The following is a 19,368-nucleotide window of genomic DNA, read 5'->3' on the forward strand; positions in this document are numbered from 1 at the left end:
CACTCTCAATAACTTGAGTATTGCAGCACAGATCCAGCACCTGGGCTAGTGGAAGGTGTCCCTGCCCACAGAATTAGACTTTAAGGTCCTTTCCTGTTGCAGACATCTTTCATGAAAAATCCTTTCTTAGGATTTTCCCTTGTGAGAAGCTGCAGTTTCAGCAACCAAAAGGAACCAATGGTTATCTGCTGCTGTGCAATGCAACAGGTAGACCTGGGATTGGTCTCCTGTGGGTGTTTGGATTTCCTGACCACTCAGGTCAGAGCTGGCTCTTGCTCTCTGTCTGAGACACAGATCTTTGTTATTCATTCTTTTCTATTATAGCTTAGCTAGCTGCTGAAGAAACCTTTTCCTTTCTATTGCTTTTTAGTATAGTCTTAATGTAACATATATCATAAAATAATAAATCAAGCCTTCTGATCATGGAGTCAGCATTCTCGTCTCTTCTCCATCCTGAAGACCCTTGTGACCACAGTCACACTTTCCAATCCAAACCATTCCACAATTTATGACTGAATGCCTGACAGTGCTCCCACGGCGAGCTGGGCCTCTGAGGTAAAAGCCAAGGTTGGGGCACTTCTCAGGCTGACACTCCTGGGACAAATTCATTTCCTGAGGCAGCACAGGTCTGGTGAAATGACTCCCAGGTACCTGACAAGTCTCTGCACAAACACTGCAGCTCCCACAGGCAGCAGCACACACACTGCCCTGAGAGATCCAGCAGAATGCTCCTCTCTCCCTCCCTGCCTCCCTCCCGTGTAGGAACTGCAGCATTTGATGCCAAAAGTGGTGGATTAAGGAAAACACAGTCACTGAGAGCTTCCAGGTCCAAGCTACTACAACCCCAGCCACTGTTCAGCTGTGGAGAGTAAATTAAATTACTGACATGTCTCCAAATCGGGATTAAAACATTGCCTGGGTTAATACAAACTGTCTCTAATCCAGCTAAGCACAACAAATACTGCACCTTTCTCATTTTTCTTTTCTTTCTCATGTTTCAGCTCCAGCCTTTTTAACTGAGACACTTCCAGCTCCAGGGCTTTGCCAGGAGAGGAATGATGACCTTGGGCAGCTCATTACTTCTGGGGAGAAATCCTGGCCTGTCAAGCTGCCTGAAACCAGGCTCACTACAAAATAACAACATGGAAATCAAACATCCCCCGTGCTTTCATGACAATTTTATGTGCTCCAGGTTAAAAAATTGCTGGGTCCTGCCAAATTAAGAGCTGTGTTTGCTATGAAAATGAGGAATGCAAGTCAGGAACAGTGGATTCAGGTGGCAAATAATCCCAAATTGCACTCCAGGCTGAAGAAACAGAACCCCAAAACATCAAGGAGAATTCAACACTGCTGGTGAAGCAGAAAGCAGAATATCAGTACTTGTTCCACACCCCCTTTTCCCAACCCTCACTGAGGCAGTCTGTAAATTAAACTGAACACGAGGCAGGTATTTCTATAAGAGAAAAACAGATCAGAGCAAAACCTAATTAATTTTCACAGCGTACCATGACTAATCTTAGCATATATGGTACTGGAATAGCAATCACTGAGTACAAATGAAAACAGTGTTGAACCCTGTCCTATTTTTAATCAGATGAAAGCCACAAACCCAGCCATGCTTCTGCTTAGTGCTGCGTTTTCTTCTACCCTGATGGTTTTTACAGCTGGAGAAATGGTTCCTTCCAGCATGACTGGGCTGTAAAAAATGACTGCTCCTTCCACTTCTGGGATTACAGGGGAGTGTGTCACTGAAAAGGAGGGCTGGTGGAGGCAAGTCAACATTTCCTGGGACATTTAACCCTTCCTGAGCTGTATCAGATCCTCTGAGTGAAGATGTGCTTTGAAATTCTGGAATTTCTGTGGTATCAAACTGGATTTGCAAGTTCTGTAGGAAGCCAGTGGAAGAAAAGAGAACAAATTCCAAATTAAAAAATTTAGATGGTGCCTGACAATATTTTTAATGCAATTGGAAGGCAACATATGAGGGCAGATATTTCCCCTGATTAATTCTGCCCTACAGGGCTCACAAAAGCTGTTCTGCACAAAGAGCAGCTCCCAGTTCAAAGACTTTCCTCATTGCCAGTGATCTTTAAAATGCATTACATAAAAATACTGTTAGTCACATTTTAGCCTGGACATTTTCATACTTGCAGAGAGAGCCTGGAGTGTGGAAATGGAATAATTAACCCTGATTTGCTAAGGCCAGTTTTTAGCCAGGTCAGCTAATTAGAAAAACTAGATTTATTTTGGAACAGAGATAGGAGAGAGATCTTCCACTTCTCTTCACTCAGTTCCCACTTGGGAAAGCAAGAGAAAGGTGGAAGTGGCAATCAAACTGTTTAAATGCCTTTTCCCTTTGATAAAGGAAGAAATCTTTCTTGCTTTATCCAAGAAATAACCTGCTGAGAGGTGCAATGTCCAAGATACCCACTGCTCTTGGAGAATATTTCTTGAAAGCAAAGCTGGTATTTCAGAAGGAGGTATCTCAAAAACCTTCTTGTTTATTTCCTAATGGAAAAATCAGGATACTCCTCTCTCACTGGCCATTCCTCCCTGACCCTCACACTGCCTACAAACTCCTGTGTGACTTTGCCCAAGTGTGAAGTAAAGCAGCAAAATTCCAGCCCCCAACCCCACTGAAAATGAAGCTGAGCAGCAGCAAGGACCTGAGGCAGCAGCACAAGGAGAAGGACACACCTTTGGAGTGTTTCCCTGAAGGCCTCTTGGGTAGTGACTCCTCCATGGAATGTGTGGATGTGTGGAGCACATTTTCCAAACTGTTACTGACACTGTTGATGGGGGTCTCCGACCTTGGAGCAACCTGGAAGGAAAAGCACAAAAATCCATTAAAATAAGCAGAGGGAAGACACAAACATCACAGCTTCTCTGGAGTGAGGGATCCCCTGGGAAGGCACTCAGGAGAAGTTGGTTCCTCTCAGAACTGAGGGTGTTACTCCTGATATTCCCCAAGTAACAGTTCAGGGAAGTGCTTTCAGTCAGCAGCTATTCACACACTGAGATTATCTTGGCTAATCTAAAAAGCTACTTACAGCATAATTCTTTTTTAAACAATAGTCAGCCAGCAGTCAATGGCAGAGGGACTGCAAGACCTTTAACCTCTGCACACCACAGATTTTAACTTTTCCACAAGAAAACTGAGGAAAAAAAGGCCTCTTGGAAAATGTTACTTTTCTATTATGACACTGTGCTGGTTTTGGTGGGGTAGAGTTAATTTTCTTCACAGTAGCTGCTGTGAGGCTGGTTTGGATTTGTGCTGGAAGCTGTGGAGAACTCAGGGATGTTTTGGTCACTGCTGAGCAGGGCTGACACAGATGAGGCCTTTTTGGGTCCTCATTCTACCCCACCAGCACAGAGGCTGGGGAGACACCGGGGTTCGGGACGGGGACACCGGGGCTCGGGACGGGGACACCGGGGCTCGGGACGGGGACACCGGGGTCTGGGACGGGGACACCGGGGTCTGGGACGGGGACACCGGGGTTCGGGACGGGGACACCGGGGTTCGGGACGGGGACACCGGGGCTCGGGACGGGGCATGGGCAGCCAGCTGAGCTCAGCTGCTCCCAGGGCCTGGGGCATCAGGCTCAGTATGGGGGAAAGCTGGGGGAAGGAGGAAGCAGGGGATGTTCAGTGACCCCAATATTCTTCCCCAGTCACCATGACCTGTGTGGTTCCCTGGGATGGCCAAACCCTGCCCATCCATAGGGAATTGATTCCTTTGCTTGGCTTGCATGTGAGGCTTCAGCTTTTCCTAATAAATTATCTTTATCCTAAGCCAGGAGTTCCCTCTGTTTCACTCTTGCCACTCTTTCCCATCCTGAGGCCAGGGGAGCACAAGTGGCTCCATGGGGCTCCATTACTTCTCCAGAGATGAGACTCAAGGCACTTCCACATCAAACTGCAATGAAAAATTCTCAGCAAAACCCTGATTTTCTTGTCTTTGCCATTGAATAACCTGTCATGATCATATTTCAATGGAAACTCCTACACTAGCAATGCCCAAGCAGAAGGTTGAAGCATCAAAACAAAAAAAGGCTTTAAGAACCTTGAAGAGGAAAAGATGCTTTAAAGAGGGAGTTCAGACCAACAAAAACACTCCCAGTACCTACTAAGAGGAACTGTGTGACTTGAAATTCAATTGTTACATCTGGAATCAACCTGAGCTGCTGGTAGGTAGAGCTGTAATTAGAATTCCACATGGATTTTTAGCCTGGCACAAATCACAGGAGAAAATGTGCATCTTGCCATAACAAAATGAGTTCTCCTTCACTCAGGGTAACTCCAAACCAGCAGCTGCAGGTCCCTGGAAGGGAAAAGGCTCCCTCAGACCCTGCTAACTTGACACAGTGCCCTGAGCTGGGACAATTTTGCAAAAACAATACTTTGCACAGCCTCCTGTTCCATGCTGCCGTCAGTCAGCACACACAATGCAAGTCAGAAATAGCACAGCCCCACTCCATACAATTACCTATTGTAAGCTCCATTTTAAGACTGACATTTATAGATTTATACACACTTTAAGGCAGTAGAACAAGTGAAAGGCTCTGTATACTTGACATCCATAAAAAAAGCTTCTATGTGTAAAGAAATCAATCCAGGATGGCAGATGAGTGTCAGGAAAAAAGAGGGTTACAGGGAGCTGCTTTCCTTTTCAGCACTTCTTGACAAAAAAAAAATAAAGTTTATTTTATAGATATAAATGCAAAACTGTTCTATTTATCTAATTATACACTGTTTCTTCAGCACAGCTTCCCACCACTAACAAAACTTACCACCAAGCTTTCCCTTAGAGCAACCATTAAACTCCCAGCTTGGCAGGAGGGTGGGGAAGAGTTTAAATTTCCTTTGCCAAAGTCAGTCCTTAGCTGAGCTTATCTCACACAGCCTCTCTCTCCTGGAGCTCATGAAACTCCCCCTCCAGCCCAGGGCTGCTGGGAGGAAGTTCCAGAGGGCTGAACCCCATCCTCCTGGCACAGGGACAGCCCAGAGGAGCAGCCTGGGCAAGGAGCTCAGGCAGGGCTGTGTTATCCTGGACAACCAGGTTCCAAATACTGGGAAGAATCAGAAATATAAACACTCAGAATGATTGAAGCTGGGGAAGAGCAGGCACACAGCTCCAGAAAAGCTCTGAACAAGCAGTTTGTTACAATTTATTGCCTCTTATCTTGTATTCCCTCCTCTCCACTCTCCTTACAACAAGCATCGCGTGCAGCTTATAATTTGCATTTTGTTTATACATAACCTCCATTTTTTTTCCATAAAGATTTAATTTTCCTAGACTTGCTGAGGATTAATTTAGCCCATATGTCTTGTCTGCCTGAGCTCATACTATCTGATCCCGTCTCACATCAAAGCGGTTCCAAATTGGCCTAGAAAAATCACAAAGCTCTGATTAGTTCCAAATGGAGCACTTTGTTAGGGAGCTGAATGGTGTTAGAACCACTGAATCCCACTGCTTAAAGCTCCCATTCCAAATCCTGAAATCATTTTTTCCACTGACTTAAACATCACGATACTGCAACGGTTTGGATTTGTTTAGGGAAAGTGAAATAATGAAAAGTGGTTTGCAAATCAAAGTTCCAAAATAGTAACAGCATTTTTTTTCCTCCTTCTTTCTTTTTTTTTTTTTTCCCCAACTTGAGGCCAAGCCAAACAAGAGGAACAATAACCCATCAGCTCAGAGCTGCAGGAGATATTGTCCTGGGAGGGTTGGGAGAAACACTGGGAACAGCTTTACAGGAAGGACCTGTCCAAATTCAGCTGCAGAAATTCAACATCAAGTAAATTCAGGAAGGAGAGTTCTCCATATCTGAACGCTCCTGAAATCCCTGGTTTAGGCTCAGCACACACAGCTACTCAGGACAAACTGGATTTGGAATAAAGAACAAGGCATTCCAGGGAAATAAGGGTTTGGAAAAGCAGGGAGCAAATTGCTTTGGACCTTTTAGGAGCTGTAACATCTCTGAGAAAGCCAAGATGCCATTTAGAAATAAACATCTGCAGCTCCAGAACTGTTCAAGGCTTGTTTTCTGAGGCACTAACAGGCCACAGTGAAGATGGATAAGCTGGCATCACAGGAACCAGGAATGTTCAGGCCATACATCATAACAAACCACAGGGGTGGCATTTTATAAATGCAGGAAAAAACCCCATGAATCATTCAATGTCTAAGAAAAAACAGCATTAGACCTTTGAATAAAAGACTGGATTTTTCTACAGAAATGACTTGAGAACATAGCAGAAACAGTCCATAAAGAGCAATCAGAACTAGCAGCAAGCCCAGAGTTAAATATCCTGCCTGATTTTAGCCCAGCATTTCCAGGGAGAAGGAAAACCCTCTGATGCACCTCTCCACAGCTTCACTGCACTGCTCAGCAATTCCTTCCACACCACAGTGGCCTGAAGGCTTCTCCAACACCTCTAAAAGCTGAAAGTGGCTGCAGAAAAGATCCTTAAAACTATTTTTCCCTGCACTCTAATGTTGCATGTTTGAGTGGAGCACACTGGTCTAGAGGAAGGTGCTCCTGCCCAGGGCTGGGGCTTGGAATGAGATGAGCTTTAAGGTCTCTCCTAACCTGGATCATCCTGGGACCCTTTGATGTGCTCCCTCCACAGCAAAGCATCTGGCTCACAGATGGACTTGTGATTTTCCAGATGCAAACCCTGCTGTTTCCTGCATTTCGAGTTAAAGGCAGAATAGAAAAGAACAAAGAAAATTGATCCCTGCTTAGTGAGTGAGGCTCAGAGGGACTTCTCTGCCTCACTCCCCATTGAATGATGACAGGATCAAAATTGGTATCAGCTACTGAAAAGTGGATCCTTCCCAACACAGATGATTCAGAGGATCACTCAAAGCTGCCCTGGAGTCCTCAACCCCCAGGACTGACCAGGAAGAGAAACAATTGCTCTGACACAGAGATTGATGACAAATGTGCCAAGGGAGCAGAATTCCTTGCTAGGATTTTGCCATTGTCCCATTTTTCCCATTTTCACCTGTCATCATCCAAACCCAGCCTTTTTTCCCCCAGAGTGCAGTGATAGGTTGGCCTTGATGATCTCCAAGGTCTTTTCCAGCCTTGTTAATTCTGTGATTTCCCTCCCAGCACCAGAGAGGTTTTAACAGGTTCAGATCTTCCTGGGACAGCAAAAGCAGCTCTAGAAGCTCTCAATCCATTAAAATTACACAGGGAAATAAAGCCAGGTGCTTCCCACAGGTGGTGCTGCTCTGCCTGAAGTGGCTCTGTCCCAGGCAGTGTGGAAAAGGGGAAATCTGGGAAGCTGGGTAACTGCTAGCTTTGCTAACACTGAATACAGCAAAGCCTTTCATAAAAATAACAGGACTGATAGGAGTCAAACTTAATGTGGTCAGAGTTTTACCAAAACAGCAATTATCTGTTCCTTTGAAAAATAAACAGAGCACAGAAAATACATGGTTTAATAGCAAAGTATTTGCTGACTTAGTTTGAAGCAGAGCCAAAAATATATATAAAAAAAAATAAAATCAACAGAGCCACTACCCAAAGCACCATGGACACATGGAACAATGATACAGGATCTGAGGGAACAAAATATGGATTTCTATACCTGGTTAGGTAAGAAATATTTAGGTCATGTATCACACAGGAAAAGCAAAGAATATGAAGGAGCAATGAGTGAGTTAAGTGAGGTCCTGGAGCTCCAAGCCACACAAACATTCTCCCACTGATCACACAGGAAAACTTTCCCATGTTCCCAACAATGGCCAGTGATAAACTGAGAGTCCCACAGAGAAATGCTTCTGTCCATACTGGCTTTTGAATTCTCTTTAAAAAAAAAGGTTTTATAGCCATAAACTGCCCTCCAGGAGCAGGTAACATGTGTGAGTGAGTCCAGGAACTGGAACAGTGACTCCAGGGGGTAAAAACCACTCAGCTCCTGTCCTGCCAGGTTCATATTACTGAGTATTAACAGCAGCTTATTTGAGGTTAACACCAAGGCCTTTAACATGGTGCAATCCTGTTGGCAGCAATGCTCCAGGAGAGGTTTGATGGCAAGGACAGAGCCCCTGCAGGCTCAGGCTGATCCCCACCAAGGGCACAAACTCAGGGTTTGAAGTAATCTGAATAAAAATGCATTGCTGACACTCAGCTGTCAGGCTGACACCACATGAGTGCTCACCAGGCTAAATCCAAGTGGGAGATGAGGGCAACTAATGCAGGGATGTGGAATTCCAAATGCACTGAGACGAGCCCAGAAGGGGCAAGGCTGAGCCAACACCTTCCTCTGGGTAGTAACAAGGCAGTCTTGTGAAACCACAGCCTCAGGCAGCACTCCTGCATTTACTCACATTTCCAAACTCCTGAGTGCTCTCCCACCAGAAGAAGGAAATTCCAACCTTCTCCTTTGGAAGATTCAGGCTCTTCCATGAGGATGGTTAAGAAGGCCTCACAAACACCCCCCACTCTCCACATACCCAGGGAAGTGCTCACCACTTGAATTTACACATATTTAGCTGCTTTGTTGGACTGGGATGTGGATGCAGCTGGAAGTGTTTGGTTTGTGTTAAAATTCAAGTGGTTCCAAGAGTCCAAATAAGCTGTAAGAGCCAGGTGCCTCCATGTTTCAGCAGCTCCAAAATCCACCTTTTCTCCTAGAGGAGGAACACAAAGGGTGAAGAGGCAATTCCCAGGGAAATGGGATAATGGATAATTGATCAGATGGTTTTGTCCTGGGAGATCTCTGCAATGAAATGAGGCATGTGGTACTTAAACACCACAGGACAATCACACACCTGCTCCGAGGCTGCTCATGAATTCAGCAGAACAGATGGACCAAAATAAGTCTGGGCTGGATTTTATAGACTCATTTCCACTAAAAGCCCTTTGCTTAAAGAATGGGGAGCACTGTTAATGATAGGAACAGAAATCTACCAGAGAGGTACTGGACTCATCCAATCTGAATTTTACAAACCAATCATCCAAACCACCTCAAAATCAGAACAAATCCCTGCTCCTAAGCAGACCTTGGAACAGACACTGCTGCTCTACACCCCAGCACTAATGCACAAACCTGATCCTGTTTCTTCACCTGATGCCACCTAAAGCCAACCAGCCCTGTCTCTCTTGCAACAACTCACAAAGAAATCATCTGACAGGTCACAAATCCCCTGAATTCTGCTTCCCCCTCCTTCCCCTCCTCAATATTCACTGAAGTAATGGCTTGAGTGTAATAAAACTCCACGGAATCATGGAAGCATAGAGTCATTCAGGCTGGAAAGGACTCTGAGCCACCAAGGCCAGCCATGATCACCACCAAACCATATCCCCAGTGCCACATGCACAGGGTTTTTCAGCATTTCTTCAGATGGTGATTCCAGCACTTCCCTGGGCAGCCCATTCCAGTGCCTGAACACCCTTTCAAGGAAGCAATTTCTCCTAATATCCAGCCTAAACCTGCCCAGGAGCAGCTTGAGGCTGTTCCCTCTCCTCCTGTCCCTGCTCCCTGGGAACAGAGCCTGTCCCCTCCTGGCAGGAGCTGTCCAGAGCCACAAGGGCCCCCTGAGCCTCCTTGGCTCCAGGCTGAGCCCCTGCCCAGCTCCCTCAGCCTCTCCTGGGCTCCAGACCCTTCCCAGCTCCATTCCCTTCCCTGGACACCCTCCAGCCTCTCAATGTCCTTCTTTCTTCCTCTTATGTTGATAAAAGAAGGCAGCATTGGAGAATAATTCATAATGCACATGAAAAGTGTCCACTTTCACTATTTGTCATCAGGACTTGGCAGGTCTGTAATTAAAACTAAGACCTTGCTCTTAAGTAACTGATCTGATTATTTCTGGATCACTTCAGCTATTCACAAAACCCCTGAAACTCTTTATGGCCTGAACACCTGTTAAAAGGTTTATCCCTCCCAATGCTGATTATTGGATAATTATCCCAATGGAACCAATGGAAAAAATTTGGTTCAGCATGAGGCAAGAGCAAGGAATTAAAAGTTTGCTCATTCAAAGCAACACAGATCTGAGCCATACCAACATCCTTTTGCTTGAGTTAATACCCACTTCAAAACCTCAGGAAGAAACAGCTTCAATTCAACTGGCTCCAAGACTGAAGGCAAATTCAAGTGGAAGTATGACAATGGCTCTTGTTTCCACAGACAAATGAGATCCAACATTTCTATAATAAAATTCTGTTGGCTCTAAGAAATCTTATCTATGCTCTTGGAACTATATTTGCTTTTCTTAGGGATAAAGAGCACTCCAGAGCAAGTCAATGGAGAGTGCAGTATTTGAATGTGAAAGATGCCAGGAGCAGCCGAGCTCTGCCCTGCCAGGAAGGGGCAGGGCTGTGCCCACTGTCACTGAAGGGGACAGCACCTCCTTTTTAGCAACTCAAACATTTACAAAGCCACTAAACCAAATGGTTAAACACTGCCAAACAAGGCTGCTGTTCAGCACCTTTGAAGCCAGCCCTGGAATGCCTGTGAGGTGTGGTTAACTTCTGCTGCCTCTGCCTCTGCACTCAGGATCTGCTGCAGGATCTCCTCCAGCTCAGGCACTGATTCCATTAGAACACTTTGGATCTGGTGCACTCCAGAACATCCAACACCTTTATCTTTATCCCACAAGAATGAAGCCCACTTCAGTGTTGCTTCACTGACATTAACAGTTCTGAGGTAATTGGTAGAAAAAAGAGTCAATTTAAAAAGTGAAGTGGAATGCACTCTTAAAACAAAAACTTCATTCAGCCTGTGCAAAAATAAATGGGAAAACAGTTCATGGAAAAAACATCATCATTATTAGCTCAACACACATTTTTTTGGCTGCTCTGTTCCTGATGTTTGGGTGCATAGTGCATCTCCCAGGCAAACGCCTCTAGGTTCCTAAATTCAAGTTCATCATGCATCATATGATTAGGCAAAGTGAATTTGGTGCTAATTGGCTTTGTTACTGCCCAAGGATTCCTTTATATATAAAGCTCATTTCTGAAGATATTGCAGGTTTAAGACTGAACTATTTAATCACATTTCAAATGAAACCATGAGTAAAAAAAGAGCCAGAAGGGGAAGCCTCACATTTCTAGAGTGGAATATCAAGAGCTGTGTGCAATCCACGTTGCCTGGAGTACCCAAAAATTCTCAAAGGATATGCAAAAGACATGCAGGGCTTGGCAATGTCACCAGCTGGAAGCTACAAGACCTGTCCCTACAGCTCCTGAGGGTGGATTGATGTGGTTTGGAAAGTGAGATCATCCTGAGATAGCAACTCCTGATAGCAGGGAGTAAACACTCAAACCCCAGCCAGCAACTGCTCTCAACATGGTCATCTGCTGAATCCATGAAATACCCTCAAAGAGGCTAAAAATTAACTTGGGCATTATTTATTCTACTCCTACAAAGCTCAAAAAGCAGCCATAAAGGCAGCTGACATAGATCACTTAATAGCTGCACTGCTGTCTCTGTGAGGGCTTGACAACTCAGCTCCAACCCAGCAAGTGATGGTTTTTTATAACTCATCGCTCCATTGGTGAAATAAAAATATCAGAATATTTCTCAATGGAGTTATGTCCATTCATGCTCCTGAAGCCAACAGTGCAGACAGGTGAAAGTGTTTGAAATGGATCCCTCAGAGCAACTCCATAGCTCCCCATACACAGCCTTGTGCTCTCTGGAAGCTTTAGAGGAGCCTATGGAATTAGCATGAGTGAAAAATAGTCCCTTATGCTATAAACTTGAAATAGCCATTGGTGCAGTATTTGGAAGCTGAACCCTCCTTCCCATTCACAAGATACCAGCCTGAAACAAGCACATAACTCTGGGGTCACTGCCCCTTATTTCTCTTCAGCTGCAAACAAACTGCACTCAGGGTGGCTATTTCTGAGCCTGGCTCTGCAGCTGAAGCCACAACCAGATCAGAATCATCATCACAAAACCAGGGAATGGGTTGGGTGGGAAGGGACCTTAAAGCTCATCTCATTCCAGCCCCTGCCATGGTTGCTCCAAGCCCTGTCCAGCCTGGCCTTGGGCACTGCCAGGGACCCAGGGGCAGCCACGGCTGCTCTGGGCACCTGTGCCAGGGCCTGCCCACCCTCAGAGCCAAGAATTCCTTCCTAAGGTCTGATCTGAACCTACAGCTCATCACCCTGGCTGCACTGAGAGCTCTTGTCCCAGCAGAGCAGGTGCTGAGCACCCAAAGCATTCTCTTATTTCCCTGCTTTTACAGCACCATCTCAATGAGGAGATGAAAGAACTCCAGGAAACAGAGTGACAGATTCATGAATGACCTCCCTAGCTCTGAAGTTCTGTCCTTAGAGTTACTGACAGTGGAGTTCTTGAGAGGGAAAGTCCATGCAGAGATTCATATTAAGATGTCCAGCATCCATGCAGATGACAGAATTCAAGTTCAGATTTGTGTTTGCATCTGCTCTCCACTCCAGCAGAGAATCACAAAATCACTGAGCTTGGAAAAGACCCCCAAGGTGATCAAGTCCAACCTGTGACCAATCCCAGATTGGCCCCCAGCCCAGAGCACCTCAGGAATTGCTGGGACACCTCCAGGGATGGGCACTCAACCCTCCCTGGGCAGTTCCAATCCCTGACCCCCCTTTCCATGGGGAAATTCCTGCTGATGTCCGACCTGAGCCTGCCCTGGCCCAGCCTGAGGCCGTTCCCTCTGCTCCTGTCCCTGTTCCCTGTCCCCTCCTGGCAGGAGCTGTGCAGAGCCAGGAGGGATTGCTGGGATGCCCTGGGCAGCACCAAGAGCTGGACTCAGGATATTCCATGATTCCATCCTCAGTGAGTCCAAGGCAATGTAGAGAGGGCAGCATTTTCCCTCCTGCTCATAAAATGTTCATTTTATACCATCAGGTAGAAACCATCAATCTAATAATTACTGACCTACTTAAAGCCAGCCACAGCCACCTTTTCCTGCAAAGTTAAGGTTCAGATAAGACAAGAAAAAGCACAAAAAATACATGGGCAGCTGTTTTAAGCCTCCTTATAGTCAGCAACTGCAGGCAGTAAAAGGAAACAGCAAAAAGCAATTTTTGCATCACTGACCATCTTCAGCTGTGTTCACCTACCCCAAAGCTACTTGAGGAATCATGAAATATTTACAGTAAACTTGTATCAACTGCTCAGTCTTCTTCAAATTGTTAAACACAATTTGATTTTGAGGTATTTCACTGTTAAATGTGAAAGAGGAGATGGAAAAAGGAATGCAAGGTCCAGCCCTCTGGAAAAAGTTATAGCTAATATCAGGCTGGGGCATATTTTAATAGGGCTGGCTAGGCAGAAGCAGCACATTCCCATTGGGTTCTGCAAGGAGAACAAAGAACACTGCTCAGATTTCTGTTGCATCTCCCTGACTAAACAAGTTAACCATAAATCGGAAATTGTAGCAGCAGGGCAGGTACAGTTACACAAGAGTTACACCCAATCCCCACTCTCCCAAGGGGGAAGCTGAGGAGAACTCAGCCAGTTCACAAACACTCCCTCTTTGCAACCCACCTCACATCCACACCATCCCAGCTTCCTCAAGTTTTTCAGGACCTCAGATGGTGAGGTGTGGTTGTCCAGTTAAGGATGAGCTCAGAGAGGAGCAGAACTCCCCCACTGAACACTCCAGCACCAGCTCAGCATGGCTAACCCTGGACTAAAGCAACAGGAGCCAGGAGAAAGTGCTGGCACCAGGGAGGGAATTCTCCTCCAATTCCAAGGAGGAAGAGCAGCCCAGGGCTCTGAGTTTCTCTGCACAGCCACATTGTTTTTATCGAGGTGATGTTACAGCACAAGGATTGTCACAACATCGCTTGGTAACACCTCAAGGACTCGGCGCTGGAATTTATTTGTGGATATTTAAACGGGGCTGAATGGAGAGAGGGATTGTTTTTTCCACTTGCTTCATCCAACTCCTGGTTTAAGCCAACTGCTTACTCTAAAAGTAAAAGAATTACCCAGCTAAGAACAACAACAAAAAATAATCTTAAGGAAATCTGCATCGCTTCAAACAAAATGCACATTCAGAGACTGTGAAGGCAAAGTCACCTTTGTGTTCCCTCTCACTACTCTGTACTTAGCAACCAAGATTCTTCAACACAGAATCTATAAAAATGTGCTTTTCAAAGAGACAACCCTTCAGTGAGCTCAGAAGAAAAGGAAAACCAAACGATCCTGGCTGCCTTATTCCTGGCAGGAAAAATGGCAGGATGGATTCTCCGTCCATCTTAGATTGACATAAATAGTGCTGGAGTTCCTCAGCTCCATAAATCCTGCAGCTCAGAAAGAAGACTCTCAAAAACCTTCCTGCCTGCCTGATTTTATCTTGATTTTTTGCTTGTCTTATCTTGGATATGATTTACAGTGTTTCCTTTCCAACCCAGGGTCGCTGCATCATTTGAATAAGGAAAGCTGGAAGTAGTGAAGTACCTGAAAAGAAGCTTTTTTCTGGTTTGAATTATATCCTTCTACATCCTGTGTGAAATATTCTTTCCAGCTATATTTTATCCACAAGGTCTCAGCTGAATGAAGAGGCTCTCCCATGCCTTGTTCCTTTCCCCCTTACTACAGGGGATCAGGAACAAGATAGGAAGGGGAAGAAGAAGAAAAATATGAAGCTGAACACATCTCAATTTTACAAAGCAGAGGTGTTTAAAGAAACATGAAATTGGAAGGGAATTTCTGTTCAGGGGAAGACTTTGCACAGATTTCTGTCTCAGTCTGGAATTCAACACTCAACTTAGTGAAATCTCCACTGAGCCCTGAGAAACAGCTTTATTTAGGATATTACTCCAATCCAGGGGTTTTCACAGCTTTTAGGTATTCCTCACCTTTCCCAAGAGCAGGGTAACACATCATCCACTCGCCCTCAAAGGCTGCAGCCTGTTAACTTCTCACAAGCACCCTCTAAGCTGGGGCTTAGGTTGAACTTTCAAGCGGGTTAAAATCAGGCACAGACACTTTGACTCCCTCATTTGTAGCGGGCTGAGAGCAATTAAGCAGTCACATATCTAATGACTTACAGCACATCCTAAAACGCTCCTGTCTGGCCTAACTGCTGGCAACTGAATGAAAGAACAGCAAGTTAATGACGGTGAACCCCGACACCAGGATCAATACCCGAGGGATGCAGAGTGACAGAAAACGACAACGTTTCTTTGAGCTTAACACCAGCAACTCCAAACGTTTGCCATCACATCCGTCTAAACAAAACCCAGTCTCACCAAGCTGCTTTGGACACTGGACAGCTACTCCTCCTTTCCAACTTTTTCCAGGGGGAACTTTCAAACAGATGTTTTTATCTAGAGATGCTTTTATTCCCCTTCCTAAACCACCGGTTTTCCACGCAGCTGGCAGGACTGTTCCCCCAGCAGATGCTCTGAGAAGCAATCACGGAGGGCTTATATTGCTGCTGGTGATCTGCTCGTCAACCCCTTCTCATTTAAATGTCACAAGCTCGTAAAAACTCCATCCATCCTCTCCCCGTGCCCTCAGCTGACCATCCCCACCGTCAACCAATGCCTCTGTAGCTGCCATTTAGCACTGTGCTACAGCACGGTTTAAAATGAGAGCCGGAGGCACAGCCCGGTGCCATTCCAGCGCGCAAAAAGCAGGATACCCACCTTATGGCAGCCAGGATAGGTTGCCATGGTGTTGAGGGTAGAGGTGCTGGGATTCTTGCTGGTGCTGGCCATGAGACTCTGGATCTGGGTGAGCTCCTGCCTCAGCACCTGCTTCTGGTGGAAGCTGAACGCCGGGTGGTTGGATGCCATGGTGAAGAGCAACAGGAACTCATCCCCCGTGCGGCCCTCGTTGAGCTGCAGCCCGTAGTTGTTGATGACCGAGTCGATGTGGGTGAGGGTGCGGAACAGGACCCCGGCGGCCTCGCGGTGGGCAGAGCCCAGCAGGGCGAGGGACACCAGGAGTTTGCTGCGCACCACCTCGTCCGTCAGGTTGGTGAGGCTGCCCAGGTCGGCGGGGTTGTTGGCCTTGATCTCGGAGTCGCGCAGGGAGTGATAATCCTTGCGGGCCAGGTCCTCCAGGCAGGCGCCCAGGAAGCGCAGCTCCAGCGGGATGCACAGGTCCAGGAGGCCGCACAGGAACTCCACGCGCTGCGGGGAGGGCAGCTCGGAGAACCAGCGGTACACGCCGTCCCGCTGCAGCCGCGGGCACCGCTTCTCCACCATGGTGCCCCGCGCCGAGCACGCCCCGGCCGGGGCTCGCACACCCGGCCTGGGGCAGCCCCGGGCGGGCAGGGCCGGGCCGGGCCCCGCTGAGGGCGGCGCAGGCCCGAGCGCTGAGGCGCGGCCTGGCCGCGGGGTCCCCGCCCGCCGGCGGCCCCGAGGAGGCCGCTGCGCTCCCGTTCCTCCCTCACGGGGCGGCTCCTCCGTCCCTCCGGCGGGCGCCCGGTGCCTCCATCCCCCGGCCCCGCCGGGGCCGCCCCGCCGCCGCGACCGCGGGAAATAATCCCTCCCGGGCGGAGGGGCACGGAGCGGCGCGCACACCCCGCCGGCCGCTGCGCGCAGGCGGAGGGATCCCGCGGTGAGGAGGCTCGGCCGCGAGCGGAGCGGGAGGAACAGGGAGCGACGGGCGCCTTCGCTCCCGGCCTGACCCCGCGGCGGGACACGCCCCCCGCGCCGCTGATTGGCCGAGCCGCCAGCTCGCCCGTGCCGATTGGCTGCGGCCGCTTCTCCCCGCCCCCTTTCGCGCTCTCCGGAGCGGGGTCTCGGGGGCTTGTCAATCCTCCCAGTTTAGCCCCGCCCCCATCGCTGATTGGTGGAGGAGTCCTTAAATAGGAGAGGGGCGGGAAGAAGCGCCTTTTGTGTGTGGCCGCCCGTGGGTGCGGAGGGGCTGCGGCTGCGGCCGGCGCTGCCCCGGGGGGCTCTGAGGGGCGCTGACCCCGCTCCGGGCACAGCTGTGCCTCGCCCTGCTCCCGCTGACCCCGCAGAGCTAAAGGGTTTGGGCCTGGCCCTCCTGTCCTCCCCGCAGGCTGGAGAGGAGCCTCGGCGTGCAGCCTGACAGCCCAAATCGTGTGTTTGCACCTTCCTTCCTTCATTGTGTCCTTCATGGCCGGCGCTTTTTGAGTCTGCCCCCCGTCCCCGAGTGCTGCCCGTGCTGTTTGCTGCTCACAGTGTGGGCAGATTTCCCTGCCTTTTCTGTCCGAGCGCCTCATTCCAACCACGAGGAACCCCTGGAGCAGGAGTGGGAATGGCTGCGATGCTCTCCTTCCTCAGGGTTGTTTTTAGGCTGACAAAGAGCCCCGGGGATGCAGCCGGAGCTGCTGCCGCTGCCTGGTGATGCCAAAACCCCGATAAAGCTTTTGGCAGCGGCGCTTGCCTGAGCCGCCACCAGCCCGACCCGCAGCCAGTTTGGCACCTGACTCCAGATTGTCTTTAAATACAGTGTGGAAACAAAAGAGACACCAAAGACCTCTCAAAATGATCGTTTTTTTGGCCCCCACGTTCCCATTCTCCATTCTAAACCGTGATTCTAGCTGACAGAAACATAGCAATGCACATTTTCTACCAGGGTTGTGGCTGCAGGTTTGCACAGACGGCATTGGGCGGACACAATTTCTGTTTTTCGTGGTGTTTTTCCATGGGACTCGGCTGTTTGGCTGTGGTAGCCCACTAGCCAGACTGTGCATCAGCTGGATAAATGACATGGGTGAAGATCTTTAAGTGGGACAAGCCAGGAATAACATTTTTAAATGCAGCCCCAGGCAGGCAGCGAATGAATCCAGGCTTGGTTTTTATGTGATGGTAATCTTGGAAGATGGACCGTGGGTTTTGTTTTCACAAGTGGAACGTTGCTGCACTACAGATAAACAAAAGACCCAACATTGATCCTTTTAAAGGAAAAACTGCATTTTGTCTCGAGTTGATCTTTATGGGATGTGCAGATGCCCAAATGTGGGCTCTCACATGAGCTGTGTGACCACTTGTGCTGGTATCACAGACAAGAAAAAGTCTGGTTCCTCTGGGTGATGGTTTATTGGAAAATCTCATTATGCACCTTGCTAAGACGAACTGCTGCACCACAAACACTCCAAACGCTGGTAGTTTACCCTTTTTTATTTCCCCGTGGAATATCGCGGGCCATCGACCGCCTTTATTGGAGCCCCAGTGAAATGCAGGAGTCAGCAGGCAGGGAACACTGGCAGGGGCTGCATAATGTCAAACATTGTAAAGAGACACAGCCCTGCTTCTGTTGCAGGCTCCTGCTGTGAGAGGGTCCTTGACAGCCCCAGAGCCTCTCTGTGTCCTTTCCTTGCAGAGATCCCTCATGGAGTGCACACCATATGTGCTTCCTTTTCCTGCCGTGCCCGGCATTGTCCGTGGGAGGAAGGGATGTGTGGAAAACACAGGAAGTGCTCTCACTCCCTCAGGAAAGGTCTGCCTGGAGTTCTACCCCGGGCCAGGCCGTTGGCATGGGCATGATGAGCTCTTTGGTGGCCTTTCTGCTTATATCGATGTTTTTATCCATCCTGAAAGCACCTTCTCTATCCATTAATCCATCCTGAAAACACCACACTGTGCTCAAAGTCAGGTTTCTGTAGCAAGGTGAAGAAGGTTGAAACTTTCTGCTTGGGAACCACATCTAAGACTGAGTCTAAATAAATGTTTTAATGAGAATTTTGTTGCAAAAGAGTGATTGTGTTGTTTACAGACAGAAAACTTTTGTCTTTGATGCCAGACAGCAAAAAAAAAGCCTAACCTGATGTGTAATAGATAAACTGGGAGCCTTTTCTCTGATTAGAAGTGGCTTTGGGTGAAGCCTGGGCAAACCAAAAGGGGCGTGACATAATTCTGTCACCAAGAATTCCTGGCTGTCCAGGGGAAGAACCAGGAACTGTTTTGAGGGAGATAAATCAACTGAGTAAGAGCTGGAGTTACCACTTGTCCAGGCAGTGGGTTGGGAGTGAAGGGCGTTCTGGGGTGCCTGTGCTGCCCTGCTCCTCCTGTGAGCACAGGACACCAAACTGGCTCCTCATTTCATCCCCAGATCATCCCATTCCCTGCCTGTTCTCCCTGAAAATTCTCTTTGTGCATGCTTGGCACAGCTGGGGAAGATTCCTTGCTGGAGTGATCAGTAAGCAATAACTAATTTCCCTCTTTTTGTGTTCTCAGAGCATGCAGAGGCTGTTGTTGGATGTTGCAGTCAGCTGAGGACTGAGAGAGGGCCCAGCCCTTCAACATCTCAGTTTTCCCTGCTGTTTTAAGATCTGAATTCTCCTGTTTGGATTTCCTCAATCCTGTTAAACTTGGACTTGGCTTAAGTACTTCTTTCCCTCCAAGCAGCACCTCAGAGCCATTGTAGCCAAATCCTTTATCACAGGATGGATTTATCATATCCTAATTATCACACATTATTCCTTCCTGT

General features: G+C 47.9%; 1 protein-coding gene across 2 annotated transcripts in view; it reads right to left on the reverse strand.

The window, feature by feature from the left end:
- Window positions 1-16,580, reverse strand: part of ZCCHC14 (zinc finger CCHC-type containing 14) — a 52,375-nt gene extending 35,795 nt beyond the window's left edge. For both annotated transcript variants that reach the window (XR_013183964.1, XM_054640986.2), the window contains exons 1-2: window positions 15,609-16,580; window positions 2,698-2,821 (exon numbers count right to left, since the gene is read on the reverse strand). Coding sequence is in view for 1 of the 2 variants with exons in the window: in XM_054640986.2 (XP_054496961.2) it covers window positions 2,698-2,821; window positions 15,609-16,172 (688 nt within the window). In the remaining variant the exon portion in view is untranslated. The remainder of the gene's footprint in view (window positions 1-2,697; window positions 2,822-15,608) is intronic.
- Window positions 16,581-19,368: the final 2,788 nt, after the last annotated feature.

The sequence above is a fragment of the Agelaius phoeniceus genome, chromosome 12, assembly GCF_051311805.1.
Source record: "Agelaius phoeniceus isolate bAgePho1 chromosome 12, bAgePho1.hap1, whole genome shotgun sequence".
Lineage (NCBI taxonomy): Eukaryota > Metazoa > Chordata > Aves > Passeriformes > Icteridae > Agelaius > Agelaius phoeniceus.